At 39.9% G+C, this 15,288-nt stretch overlaps 1 protein-coding gene across 11 annotated transcripts in view; it reads left to right on the top strand.

Annotated features, from left to right (window-relative positions):
• serac1 (serine active site containing 1) overlaps positions 1–13,535 on the top strand; it is a 178,187-nt gene extending 164,652 nt beyond the window's left edge. For 3 of the 11 annotated variants that reach the window (XM_087991479.1, XM_087991484.1, XM_087991480.1), the window contains 3 exons: positions 3,218–3,400; positions 10,772–10,915; positions 12,935–13,535. In XM_087991479.1, coding sequence (XP_087847605.1) covers positions 3,218–3,400; positions 10,772–10,915; positions 12,935–13,071 — 464 coding nt within the window. In that variant the 3' untranslated portion in view covers positions 13,072–13,535. Of the gene's footprint in view, positions 1–2,031; positions 2,130–3,217; positions 3,401–9,946; positions 10,011–10,771; positions 10,916–12,934 lie in introns of those variants that run through there. The other 8 variants (XM_087991481.1, XM_087991482.1, XR_015758479.1 and 5 more) reach the window with 7 other exon arrangements.
• Positions 13,536–15,288: the final 1,753 nt, after the last annotated feature.

The raw sequence follows: 15,288 nt of genomic DNA, 5'->3' as shown, positions 1-15,288 counted from the left end.
GGATCCCTCCAAAAATTATCACTTAGCCAAAATAAACAGAAGATTCAGTCCAAAGACTCAGTGACGTCGGTTGTCGTTTACGAAAGACATTTGCAATATTTGTATGTTTACAAATATTTTATATCTGTTGTCACTGTAGAAGATACAAATTACATAGCAGAGGTAGATGATATCCCAAAGGTTATTAAGAGTGAGGAAGTTAAGGTTGTTCCTATCAGCAGAAAAGAAGCACTAAAGAAACTCAAAGGACTAAAATCCAACAAATTCCCAGAACCTGCTGGACTACATCATACAGTTCTAAAAGAGATAGTCAAAGCCCTGGCTGTGATTTTTCAAAATTCAGTAAATCCTGCAAAATTCTGGTAGATTCTAGATTGAAGTTAGCAAATATAAAACTGCATCTAAGAAAAGAGATAAAGAGGACAGAGAGAATTATGAACCAGTTATCCTGACATCAGTCGATAGCGAAGTTGAATCAATTGAGATCAATGATTAAGAAGTCTCAACAATGCACTTAGAAAAGCATAGTCTTCAAATAAAACCACAAGTTAACGTGGTTTTATTTGAAGAAATGCCTTTTCCAACAAATCTGTTAGTTTTTTGAAGATGTGGATTTGTAGAATATAGTGGAACTAACAAGTAGTATGCTTGGATTTCAAATGGGATAAACCTAATAATTATCCCAATCTTCTCTTAGCTCTTGCCTTTTGAAATTCTTACCTGTGTTTCCTACAAGCGTGATTATGCTAACGCTGACAGGCTGACATTCCACATTCTACCTTGATGTCGTCCATAACTCAGCAATCCAGTGTACTAACTCATTTTGATCACACAGCACTGCCCTTTGATGTGAAGGGCAGCGTTTGTCACTGGCCACCCGGGTGTTTTCCTATCTTCCTGGTGGTGGAAATTGAATAAAAAAATTCGTGCACTTTGTGTCTTTCACTGTGTTTCACACGTATACACACACACCATGGGTGCTGGGGATAAAATAAGCACTACCGCACTTAGGCGGCAGTGTGGGGGTTAAAAAAAGGGGGAAAAAAAAGATTAAAAAAAAGAACCGGGATTCTCTCCCTTTTTGATTTTCTAAAAAAAAGAAAAATAAGTAGGAGGTTCAGACGGTCGTCTTATTTAAGGGACTGGTTTGGAGCTGGCTGGTCAGAGTATATGTAATGTCCACATGTAAATAAAGAGCTGACAGGATACTGGCCTCTGTGCTGTTTTCTCATCATCCTTTGTGTCTCAAAACTCTCTTCGTATTAGCCCTATCTCTGTAGTATCCTCCAGCCCGACAACCCCCTGAAATATGTATACTCCTCTAATTTAATGCATTTAATCATTCCTTGCTTAATCACTCTGCTTCACTTTGTGAAGACCTATGCACTTGAATTTCCTTTCTCACCCTCTCTACCATGCTTTGGTTCTTTCAAACACTACTGAAGCTCTGTTTTTTAACTAAGCTTTTCATCATCTGCTATAACAGCTCCTTTTTAATGCGTCTGTAAAGTGTCTAGGATGTCTTATTATGTTCAAGATGCTACATCAATACAAGTTGTTGCTGTTATTAATAGCTGTAGGTTTACTGGTCCTTCAAAATGCTGATTTTTTTATTTTCTAAGATTCCCTAATTTGTTAGTGAATTGAACAAAAGTTGAAATAAAGACGTACAGATGCCAAAGATGTGAAACAAAGAAATTGCTGGAAAAATTCAGCAGGTCTGGCAGCATCTGTGGAAAGAAAGCAGAGTTACTGCTGAGTCCAGTTTCCATTTTTTTTTCGCTGCTTCTCATTCTGAAGAAGAGTCAACAGATTCAACGTTAATTCTGTTTTCTCTCCACAGATGTTGATGGACCTGCTGAGTTTCTCTGGCAATTTCTATTTTTTAACAGAAGTTGTTTTACTGTTGACTTGTCTCTCTGTTCTACATATTTTATGCTTTTCAAAATTTCAAATCACACTCATGCTTAAAACAAATATCAAATGATAGCTGTAGTGAAACTGGACTTAACTCACTTTTTTTTCATCCAGGAAATCCATGGCTTACAGGGGTCGGGAACTGTTGACTAAATTGAAAGCTGCAGGTGTTGGGGATAAGCCAATGGTGTGGGTAGCACATAGTATGGGAGGTAAGAACTTCACAAAAGCATTATCCTATTCTATACCACTTGGAGAAATATTTCTGTACCTGTAATGGACCTCTGACTGAATTACATCTGAAGTAATAAATCACATAAGGAAACCATTTGGCATATCATACTGTTCTTTGTTGGAACTTGTCAATTACTCCCCTTGCCCTCTTTCCCCTTGGCCTTGTATTTTTTCCATTTAATTAGTTACAAAATTATCTTCTGAGTGTTATTCTTGTACATGCTTCTAACACATTGTCAGGCAGTACTTTCCAGATCACAACCCTTGCTGTGTTACTTCACTACTTCAGGTTCTTTTGCCATTCATCTGAAATCAATGTCTTCAGTTACGAGCTCTTCTGTCATTGAAAACAGTTTTGAGAGACTAAGTGTTCAAGATCAAGAAAAATTTTTCTTCACCTTTTCAAACCTCCTCTTAACTTTTCTGCTTTAAGGAAAAGAACCACAACTTCTCTAGTCCTTCCACATGACTTGGGAACAGAAGTAGACCATTTATTCCCTCAAGCCATTTCCAATGTAACTGACATTATGGCTGATTTGTGCTCTAACTTAATATGCTGCCTTTGTCCCATTGAGAAAGTGAAGACTGCAGATGCTGGCAATCAGAGTCACAAAGTGTTGTACTGGAAATGCACAGCTGGTCAGAAGCAGGAGAGTCGATATGTTGAGCATTGGCTCTTCATCTTGAATGTGAGGGGGCCCAAGGGGGCTGAGAGATAAATGGGGAGGGGTGTGGGAGTGGTGGTAAGGTAGCTGGGAATGTCATAAGTAGCTGAAGGTGGGGGAGTGATGGTGATAGGTTGGAGAGGATTGATGGGAAGGAGGATGGACAGGTAGGATATCTCAAGAGGTCAGTGCCGAGTTGGAGGGTTGGATCTGGGATAAGGTGGGGAGAGGGGAGATGAGGAAACTGGAGAAGTCAACGTTGATGCCATGTGGTTGGAGGGTCCCAAGGCGGAAGATGGTCTGGGTTGATTATATTTGTGCTTAATTACTATTACTTTTATATTAATCTCTTATCAGGGCTTATGTCCTTGCATTTAGTTAACATTGCCTTTCTGTTACAGGCTTGCTAGTCAAAAAGATGCTTTTAGATGCTTCAGAGGATCCTGAATTGAGGTCAGTGGTTCAGAATACCCAAGGGATTGTATTTTACAGTGTACCTCATTGTGGATCACGCTTAGCAGAATACTCTGTCAATGCTCGTTTTCTGCTGTTTCCCTCTGTTGAAGTCAAGGAACTTAGTAAGGGTAAGATTGGTTTCTCTGGTCAACTCGATGTTCTGTTTTTCGAGCATTCATACTTCGTATCACTTTATATTTGAATTTTGTATGGGAGCACATAGCTGATTTGTGGCATATGTAACATTACTGGTTTTGTTTCTCTCTAAAATTCTTAATACTGTGATGACTTTTCAATGCAATCGATTTGACATCTATTCCAAGGTTATTTGGTGCACTTCTCCATTTCTGGTCAAAATCTAAATTATCGGGTTGAGAATCGAAGGACTTTGAGAATTCAGGTACAGAATATAAGGGAATTGGAGATAAAATTCAACAGCTAAGAAAATAACAACAGTAATGCACCTGACAGACCTATTGAAAAATACAGTAGAGGAAACCTAGGCAAAATATAATGGTGAAAATAAGAAACCACGTTTATTGAAAGGAGTACTCAAGTTTTAAATGGCTGACCAGTTTTGAAATCCGTATCCAGGCCTGGATAAGTGGTATGTCTACCACTGATAGCCTGTAGCTTCACTCGGTGAGATTCTGTCCAAATTTTCAGTTACCTTTGACCTTGGAAGTCAAACAGGAACAAACACTTTTTTTGAGTTGCATGTGTGCTCTGATCATAAAAGCAAGAAAATATAGGGTATTCTATTTGAATTTTATTTTATTTTTTAAACATCTTAGTGAAAAGAATCACATCCAACTCTTAACATCTGAATCTACTAAACTAATAGATTAGTAACTTGGATTAACTCTGTGTGTCCTTACTTTCTGTACATAAAACCTGAAAATGTATAGACCTCTGGTATTTCAAAACACAGAAACAACTGATTGTGAAAGAGAGAGGTTTATCCAGAGGAAGAAGTGGTTTCAACAGCCTTGGAGAAATTTATTTCAAATATGACAGGCACAAAAGGTGAATTTTGGCTACCTTTGCAAGTGACACTTAAATATTTATTTCAAGACAAAGCTTGAAATAGCAAAGAACTTCCCATAATTTTCCAGCTTTCCCTGAATAAGGGGAGAAAGCCAAAGGATTGACAAGTGACAAACACTTATTCAGAAGATGACGTAATGACATTTCTAGTAACTAAAACTTCAAAACCTTTATAACATTTGTGGCACAGTGGTTAGCACTGCTGTCTCACAGCACCAGAGACCCGGGTTCAATTCCCGCCTCAGGCAACTGTCTGTGTGGAGTTTGCACGTTCTCCCCGTGTCTGCGTGGGTTTCCTCCGGGTGCTCCGGTTTCCTCCCACAGTCCAAAGATGTGCAGGTTAGGTGAATTGGCCATGCTAAATTGCCCGTAGTGTTAGGTAAGGGTATGGGTGGGTTGCGCTTCGGCGGGTTGGTGTGGACTTGTTGGGCCGAAGGGCCTGTTTCCACACTGTAAGTAATCTAATCTAATCTTTATTTTCCCACGGACACTTGTTTTTGAGTAAGAGTGACCTTGGGTTTAGGCAGTGATGTATAATCTATCTAACTTCCAAAGTGGAAGAAAACTAATTTTAATAGGCTGTGAAATAGTGTAAGCAAGGTAAAATGGAACCAAAGAAAAGCAAAATGCTGCAGATACTGGAAATTTGAAATAAAAACATAAAATACTGGAGAAATCTGGCAGCATCTGTGGAGAGAGAACCAGAGTTAATGTTTTAACATCAATATGACTCTAAAATGGAACTCTCCGAAAAATATCAAACTAGAATAATGTTTCAAAAGACATTTCGGTACAAACTAAGTATATTCAATCCACAGGAAAAAGTAGTGAATACCTAACTAGGATTCCTTAAATAGCAAAGGAAATTGAAGATATGGTGAGCAGAGGAGGATGCTGGATGCATGCCAGGTGAATCTGTCTAGCAAGAATAGGACACACTCAGTTGATTGAAAGGGGAAATAAGGAAGAGAATAACATTGGTGAAGAGAAAATATGAGAATGAAATGGCAAACAATATAAAAGTAAACGCAAATGACCTTGACAATCATGTAGCTAGTAAAAGGTGGAGTGGATCCTAATAGTAACAAAAGATGATTGGAGGACAAGGCTGGAATACTTAATGAGTACTTTGATCAGTGCTTAGAAGAGACATCTGACAGTTAATTGTTAAATCAACTAAATTAACTCAATAAAAATGAGGATTGGGTGAAATTTAAGAGGCACATGTTTCGGAAAGGTTGGGTGTTTTTAAAGTGGACACATTATCTGGTCCATGTGGCTTGCTGAAGGAAGACAAAGCTTGAAATAGCAAAGAACTTCCCATAATTTTCCAGCTTTCCCTGAATAAGGGGAGAAAGCCAAAGGATTGACAAGTGACAAACACTTATTCAGAAGATGACGTAATGACATTTCTAGTAACTAAAACTTCGAAACCTTTATAACATTTTAATGTGTGTTTAGATGTGCAGAGGCAGCTTTATTTCACAGTGAGTGGTTTATGTGTGGAATGAACAGTCAGAGAAAGTGATGGATGCAATTACAGTTACAATGTTTAAAAGACATTTTGATAAGTTCATGAATAGGAAAGGTTTAGAGGGATATGGGCCAAGCACAAGCTGGAGGGACTTTTTTTTTGGGAAAATGGTCAGCATGGAATGGTTAGACCGAAGAGTCTGTTTCCAGCTGAATGATTCTTAACTCTAGATGGTCCAGCATCAGCGTTGGATAAGGTTTCATATGCAATATTCAGAAATAAAATCAACAGTTACTTGGAAAAGTCTCTTTAAAGGGTAGCCAACATGGATTTGTCAAAGGCAGATTGTGCTTGACCAAAAAAAGCAGTCCTCACTTTCACCTGTATATAAATATTTCTGAGGGTTGCATATGGAATTTCAGTTTGCAATCTGAGTTTGGAAACCCAGTGCCTGTATAATTTCTGGGTCCAGACTTCTCACTGCATGTGCATTCCTACAACTATGCTATCTTTAAATGCAGATTGGGCAACTTTGTGTCTAATTAGTGGCATTGAATGGTGTCAGGAAGCAGACTGATTCCAGTATATGATACATAAAGGCACATAGCAACCATGACTTCTTCCCACTGCCTTGCAAAAAAAAGACAGAAGATTCGAGGGGCAACAGCCATATGGTGTGGATGTGTGGCTAAAATATCAGTGAAGAGGTGCTAGATCTGCAGTATGACAATTGCCCTTCATTTTCAAAATATCTATTCAGCAGCAACATGACTTGATAGTTCCCCATATTGCACCTGGCATCTGGGTGCTAATGTTCACCAGACTATTCGGTTCTGCCAATCTACAGTTTGAAAGCACCTTCTAACCCTGTTGAACTAGATGTGAATGTTAACTTTATATCTTGATCTCTAGGAGTCAGGTATTAGGTTATAGCTGCCATTTCCCAAGTTGGTAATGGAGGTAGGCAGATTAGACAGTGCTAACACAGTGGCCCATTTGCTAAGACAGTGGTCCAGTTATGTTCATGGTTGTTAAGCCCTCTCGCCATTAACTCCATGTCGCCCCATCAATGCCACTCATGTCTGTGTGCACTCTCAACAGCAGTATACTGAGCAGATGGTTAATTGCTGGTTTCTCCAGATGATCTCATTATTTAGATGGGATCTTGGGGGAGTTGGCACATAAGCCATAGGTTAGATGCAATAGTCATGGGAAATGTAGGGTAATAGGGTAGGAGAAAGTGAGGACTGCAGATGCTGGAGATCGGAGCTGAAAATGTGTCGCTGGAAAAGCGCAGCAGGTCAGGCAGCATCCAAGGAGCAGGAGAATCGACGTTTCGGGCATGAGCCCTTCTTCAGGAATAGGGTAGGAGAATGGGTCTGGGTGGGTTACTCTTCAGAGGGTTGGTGGGTCAAATGGCCTGTTTCCACACTTTGGCTTCGATGATAAGTTCATGGACGACACAAAGATTGGCCAGGTTAACTGAGGAAAAAGGTCTTACGTTACAGGAGAATATAAGATGTTTATGGGAGGATAATAGGAACCTCAAAGGAATGGGAATTTTTGTGTATTTGCCTACAAATTCCTAATGGTGACAGGGCAGGTTAATAGTATAGTTAAGATATACCTTCATCAGAAGACATACTACTATCAGTTGAGGCATAGATCATAAGAGCAGGGGGATAATATTGGAGTTGTACAGGACTTTTAGGCCACAGTAGGTGCACTGTGCAGATTTAGTGTCTACACTATAGGAAGGATGGAGAAAGTGAGGTCTGCAGATGCTGGAGATCAGAGATGGAAATGTGTTGCTGGAAAAGCGCAGCAGGTCAGGCAGCATCTGGGGAACGGGAGAATCGACGTTTCGGGCATTCCTGAAGAAGGGCTAATGCCCGAAACGTCGATTCTCCTGTTCCCTAGATGCTGCCTGACCTGCTGCGCTTTTCCAGCAACACATTTCCATCACTATAGGAAGGATTACTTGCATTGGAAGGCTGCAGTGGAAATTCACTAAACTTTCCCTGGGATGGAGTATTTCAGCTATGAAGAGAAACTGACTAAGCCTGAGTTATTTTCTTTGGAGCACAGAATGTTGATGGGTTACCTGACAGCAGTGTAAGGGATTGAGAGGCATGGACAGGATGAATAGAAGGCAGCTGTTCCCCTTGGTCGTAGGGTCAATAATGAGGTGGTGTAATTTTAAGGTGAAAGGTAAGAGGTTGAGAGAGGATTTCAGAAAAGATGTTTTTATCAAGAGAGTGTTGGGGGTCTAGATTGCACTGCCTGTGAGGGTATTTGAGGTGGTACCCTCATAACCTTTAAAAATTACTAGGATGAGCACTTGAAATGTTATAACAACAGACTTTATGGCTGAAGATCCTCTTCTGTATATATAATCCTATGAAAATCTGATTGAATGTTTTGATGAAGTAGAACTGAAGATAACAAATGGCATCTTGACCATCTGAAATTTAGATAGCATAAAAATTTGGAGCAGGAGAAATCTTCTTAGCCATCAGAGCCTGCCCTACCATTTGATGTGCTCATGATTGATTCTGTATCTCGATGCCATATTCCTACTTCCTTTCTATACCCGTTGTTGTCTTTAATATCTAAAAGTATATCCATTTCTTTCTTGAATATATTCAATGACCCATCCTCCACAGCCTTCTGTGGTAGCAAATTTCATAGGTTGACCACACTCTGACTGAAGAAGTATTTCCGCATTTCAGTCCTAAATGGCTTAACCTGAGACTGTGTTTCTTCATTCTTGAATTCTCAACCATGGAAAACATCCTCCCTGGAGCTAGTCTATCTGGCCCTTTTAGAATTTTATACATTTCAATCTAATGCCCCTCTCATTCTTCTAAACACTGGTGAATGGGGAAGCATGGTGGCTCAGTAGTTAGCACTGCTGCCTCACAGCGCCAGAGACCCAGGTTCGATTGCAGCTTCAGGCGACTGCCTGTGTGAGTTTGCACGTTTTCTCCGTGTCTGCGTGGGTTTCCACCGGGAGTCCGATTTCCTCCCACAGTCTAAAGATGTGCAGGCCATGCTAAATTGCCCGTAGTGTTAGGTGCATTAGTCAGCGGGAAAGGGGTCTGGGTGGGTTACTCTTCAGAGGGTCAGTGTGGACTTGTTGGGCCGAAGGACCTGCTTCCACACTGTAGGGAATCTAAAAAAAAACACCTAGCTTTGTGTCATCAGCTAACTTAGAAATATGAGGTTCCTCATCCAGGATATTTACATCTATTCTGAATGTTTGGAGGTCAAACACTGATCACTGAGATACATCACTTGTCACCACCTGGAACTTGGAAAAAGGCTCATGTATTCTCAGTTTCTTGTCTGTCAATGAATTCGTGAACCAAGCCAGTTTAATGCCCCAATCCTGTGCTGTAATTTTTCTCACTAGCCTCTTATGTGAGACCTTATTGAAAGCCTTCTTGACATTCAAATACACAATCTCAACTGGTTCTCCTTTATCTGTTTTTTTTTTAGTTACACCCTCAATAAACCCTAGTAGATTAGTCTAACATGATATCCCTTTCATATACCCATAATAAACTTGTAGTGGCAAACAGTGAAGTTGGTGCTAATCAATTACAGCAGGATGTAGATTGACTCATAGATTGAGAAAGAAAAAAGGGCTGATAGAATTTTATAGAAGAGGTGATTTTATAGGAGAAGTGAAATAATCTTTTTGGCAGATGGGTTAGGGAGAGACATAACATACTTAATGACACTGGACTAGGCTGTTTAAGATTTTGGGTAAGAGGTGTATGGGAATATCAAGAACTTGTTTTTATGCAGCAAGTGGTAATGACCTGAAACTTGCTTTCCATCAGGATACTGCAAGTGAGAATGATCAAAGAAAGGTGGATGGATGCCTGTAGGAAATAGTGTTGCAGGTCTGTGGAAGTAGAGTGGGGGAATAGGACTGACTGGAATATCAGCTTTCACTGTGGTGTAAATTCAGTAGTCAAATCAGCTGCCTTCTGTACCATAAATAGAATTTAGTGTTCATAGTTGTGAACCCATCTACTAGTTGGAGAACAGAGCAGTCCTGCTACAGATGTTTGCATAACCTTATTGAAATTACATCCCAATCAGCCAGTCTCCTGGCTGCCATAAAATTTCTGTGCAATTTCAGCAGCATCACTAGGAGCAATAGCGAACGCTGGACTGAGAGCATTCGATGATGCCATGGATTGCAGGTCAGTGAAAACAATTATCAGGGCCAGTAAAAGAGGCCTTGGCTAGTGGATCGCTGTTTGGTTACAAGGTTGTTTCCCAGCCTCACTTGCTGCCAGGTTCCTCCATTGGAGACAGTGTTTCTACCAATTGGCTGTGGCAAATTACTGGTGACTTCCCATGTCATCATATTCATGTTTGAATACCAGTAGCAGCAGGACAAAGCATTTGTGTCCCTCCAGCAGAAAAGTCTATACATGGCCAAGCATTCACCATTTCAGGTACTTTCCACCTGAACTCCTTCCTGCCATTCGCTGGGGGTATAAATAGGGCATGGATTCTCTAGCCTTTGCCTCCCTGCCTCATTCTGCTACTCCTCCCCACCCGACTTTTCCAAGACTGCCTCTGTTCATCTTAATAATGTAATGACTTGCAGAATACTAATAGAGAATATTGAAAAAAGAAGGGTTCCTGTACAAACCAGAAAGTTTTAGAATTTATTTATTTATTTGGTTTCAGTCCTGCCTTTCATAAAAATTATATAAATATTGTAGTTATACTATTGCCTCTGACAGGTCATAAGTATAATTATTGGCATCTTAATTGATTGCGGTACTTATCTCATGAAATCTTAAAACATGGAAGACCCACTGCTCCAGACTTCCTTTTTTGTAGTAGTTATTGAATTTTAATGAGCCTATTATTGTTCTCTCTTAAAACTAAAACTTTGCAAGTATTAATTATCAACTTTTTGATAACATTTATTCACAAATATCTTCCGTAGATTCACCTGCTTTGAGAGAACTGAATGATAATTTCACCAGATTGGTAGAGGAACATAAAGTCAACTTATTGAGCTTTGGAGAAATGTTACCAACATACATCGGCAGCATGATCAAACTGCATGTGGTGCCTCCAAATTCAGCAGGTACAGTATAGTGAGACAAATAACAAGAATCCACTTCCTCCTCCTTGAACATATTCTGACTAAACTGCTGATCACTCAACTGTGATTCCTGGCCTTCATGCTGTTGATTTTTTGAATTATTTCATTGTCCAAGGAACTGTCCTGTCCTGTTCAAATCTTCTGTCAACAAAAAAAACTCGATCCCTCGTTTGTTGCAAACTACATCAAATGCTATTCCACTCCAGAAGTTTTGAATGTGCCATTGCCTCCAAAGCTTTCCCAAATTCCATATTCGAATCCCTTCAAACATGTTTCCATCCTTCATACTGAAATGGTTCTCAGTGGGCCAAATGGCTTCTTTCTGTGGTGTTATGACTCAATGGAAGAATTTTTAACAGGCTTTCACTGGCAGGTGTATGAGTGAAATCACTTAAAACTTCCCTGAGTAGACTTCCTCTCCTGCTAAATCCCAACCCACCCTAGATTTTATGTAGGGCAGGTGAGGTCCATGGAAACCCGCCATTGTCAGTCAAAGCCCATATGTGGCCAGTTATTGGCAACTATGTTTACTTTTTACCTGCATACAATTTTGAGAATGGCAGTAGGGGCTCAGGCCAAAGGAGAAGCCAAGAGGTTCTCTTCCTCAGACCTTAGATCTTGGATGGGAATGTTCTGGGGACTACCTCTGTGAAAGAACTGCCCTCCACTAAGTTCTGCCCTTGTAATGGGTGCTCCTCCCTCATATTCCCATCCCCAGTTATCTCCCCCATCCCTCACCATACGGCCCCCAACGCTTATCAATCCTGAATTTGAGGATTTTGAATCTGTGGATCACTTGCAGTTCGAGGTCCAGATGACTGCAACTGGAGTAAAGTGAAGAAGTCCTATCTTGAACCAGTTAACACTTATTGGAAAAGTAAATGGCTATGGACTGCTATGGTTGCCAGGAACACCTTCTCCATTGACTCTTTGGACAGCACAGCAAAAGGCCATGTTATCCAAAGATCTAGCCCTATAAATTTATGGTATTTTGCTTTTCTAAGCTGAGACAAAACCAGCCTCTTCTTAGACTCTCCATCTAAATATCTGGACTAATTATTGCCAAGGCTACCTCTTTCCACTTTAATAACAATATGACAGAATTTTAATGGTAACACAAAGCGGGAACAGGCTAGGGTGGTCAAGAAGATCTGCTGCCTAACCACACCCTGCTGTTGGGTAATGTTACCAATGATAAATTACCAGTTCTCCATAATATCAAGTAGGAATAGGGTCATGCAGTGGTAATCAATTTTGATATGCAAAGGCCCTCATAAGAGTTATTTTCTCAGGCAGTTGGTATTTTGTGGATCCCCTTACCAGTCACAAACCTATCTATCTTTATCTTCCCTCTGAGGCTGTGCCGTCAGCCCTAATCTCTTCCACTAGTGGAAACATCTTTTCTACATCCACTCTATCCAGACCTATCAGTATTCTGTAAATTTCAATCAAGACCCTTTCATGCTTTTAAACTCCATTGAATACAGACCCAGAGTCTTCAACTGCATCTCATATGACAAGCCCTTCATCCCCAGGATCATTCTTTTAATCCTCCTCTGAAACTATCCAATGACAGCACATCTTTCTTTTGATACAAGGCCCAAATTTGCTTAGTGTTCCACATGCAGTCTGATACAGTCTCAGCAGTATAACTCTTGTATTCTAACACTCTTGAGGACCTATAAACTGATACCAAGTGCTTATTCATTGGAAAAGGTGAAAAAAATGGGAAACAACCATACTAAAATACTCATGTGTGAACCTGTTGGAACCAGCTTTAGGATGGCATTGGGAGGAGAGAGAACTGGCTACTATACACCTTCCTGACCTAATTGACTCAGTATTGGGTATCTAGCTCATGTGCTTACTGAAGCTGGTGATGTGGTCTTTGTTGAATATCTTATTTGTCACCATACATACCTGTATCTTTTCTGTTAGTTTAATAGAATCTACATAATTTTATGCTGCGTATTATTCATTGAGTTTTTAATTATTTTTCAGACTTGGGAATTGGGGATTTTATTCCCTTGGATGTTAATCATCTAAACATTTGCAAACCTGGAAGCAGAAATTCCTTTCTTTACCAGCGGAGTCTGAAATTTATAAAAGATTCTCTGGAAATTGAATTCAAAAGGTGAATCTTAGTCTCACCAAGCTTTGGCTTTACAGGGTGCTTTATTGCATTCTATTCCTTATCCAAACAAAATTTTGAAAAAGCTAAGTACATGTATATTTAAAGATTATCTTAAACATTTTCGTATTTAATAAATGAGACCTATACCATTATATTATCGTGGATTGATTAAAGACAGACTAGATGTGCTTACATATCTATTTTATGAAAAGGATAGTTTTAAATGATTGTATGCAAAACTGTACTTAAATTGACATGTTTAATAGAACTAATGTTATTCATTAGTAACAGTTAATGTGTGTTTATATAGTTGTGATACCAAGAGGAAACAAACAAAAGTTCACTATATGATAATCTTGAACAAACATCTGAATACAGGAAGCCATTGTAAATGTTTTTGTTCCCAGTGGATGATGCCTTGACAACATTGACTTTCAAAGAAAAGTAATTAAAGACATTCAAAAACTAGGGCATGTTTTTGAAGATTCTTTTAAGAGAGAAATGCAAAGTTAGATGAAATAGTAAAAAAAGTCATATTTGTGGATTGTTATTATGTCATACTAAATTTTTATGTTATGATCTAGCCTTCAAATACTTTTCAGGCAAATGACTTAATTTAGAATGTCCCAGTGACTGCTCTCCATGCAGTAGCAACTTTCCTTTAGAAACAGCAACACACTAACTTGCACACAACTGGAATCAATGGCTATCAGGGGACAAACTATCCAGTGGTTAGTCATACCTGATACATAGGAAGATGGTCATGGTTGTTGGAGGTCAATCATCTCACCTTCAGAACGTCCCTACAGGAGTTCCTCAGGGTAGTGACCTTGGCTCAGTCATCTTCAGCTGCTTCATCAATGACCATCATAAGGTCAGAAGTGGGGATGTTCACCGATGAATGCACAATGTTCAGCACTATTCGCAACTCCTCAGACACAGAAGCATTCCGTGTCCAAATGCAACAAGATCTGGACAATATCCAGGCTTGGGCTGACAAGTGGCAAGTAACAATCACCCACAATAATGCTAGGCTATGACCATCACCAACAAGAGACAATCTAACCACTGTCTCTTGCCATTCAATGGTGTTGCCAACACTGAATCCCCTACTATCAACATCCTGGGAGTATTCATTGATCAGAAACTCAACTGGACTCACTACATATAGGCTATAAGAACAGGTTAGAGGCTAGGAATACTGCAATGAGTAACTCACTTCCTGACTCCCAAAAGCCTATCCACTACCGACAAGGCACAAGTCAAGAGTGTGATGGAATATTCCCCACTTGCCTAGATGGATGCAGCCCCAACAACACTTAAGAAGCTTGACACCATCCAGGACTGAGCAGCCTGCTTGATTAGCATGACATTCAAACCCTCCACCCCGAAGTTCAGCAACAACAGTATATACTATCTACAGGATGTACTTCAGAAATTCACCAAAGATCTTCAGACAGCACATTCCAAATCCATGATTACTTCTATCTGGAAGGACAAGGGCAGCAGATAAATGGGAACACCAGCACTTTCAAATTCCCTTCCAAGCCTCTCACCATCCTGACTTGGAAATATGTCACAGTTTCTTCACTGTTCCTGGGTCAAAATCTTGGAATTCCCTCCCTAATGGCATTGTGGGTCAACCCACTGCAGTGGCTAAGAAGGCAGTTCACCACCACTTTCTCAAGGGCAACTAGGGATGGGCAATAACTACTGGCCAATCAGCGACTCCCACAACCCACAAAATGAATAGAAAAAGGTCCACAGCTGTCAAGTTGTTCAGCTTGGCTAGGGTTTCTCCAAATTCCAATCTCCTGGTTGCACTAAACTTAGACAATTAGATGTGGCAAGGAGTCAAATTTTTTAAAAAAAGTTGAGTGAAAACTGACTTTTGAACTGTGGTTCTGTGACTTTGAACTGTTTAGAATGACATATTAAAGTAGGGGTCAGCCCTGGACCTCAACGCTTTGTAATGATTTGGCTGAAGGGGACCGAAAGAATATAGCTAGATTTACTGATGCCACAAAGATAGGTGGGAAAGTGAGCTGTAACGAGGACAAAAGGAGCCAACAAAGAGATCTAGAGAAGTTAAATGAGTGGGCAAAGATCTGGCAAGTGTAGTATAATAAATGCAAGAATACGAAAGTTTTGTTTCAATTAGGGAATTGGTGAGAGCACATCTGAAGTACCGTGGAAAAGTGCTGGTCACTACTTACAGAAG

This window comes from Chiloscyllium plagiosum, unplaced genomic scaffold (assembly GCF_037043375.1).
Source record: "Chiloscyllium plagiosum isolate Xiang-an unplaced genomic scaffold, Cpla_swu_hap1 HiC_scaffold_10, whole genome shotgun sequence".
NCBI lineage: Eukaryota > Metazoa > Chordata > Chondrichthyes > Orectolobiformes > Hemiscylliidae > Chiloscyllium > Chiloscyllium plagiosum.
Note: the sequence above shows the minus strand (reverse complement) of the source record. Positions and strands in the feature narration are given on the sequence as shown.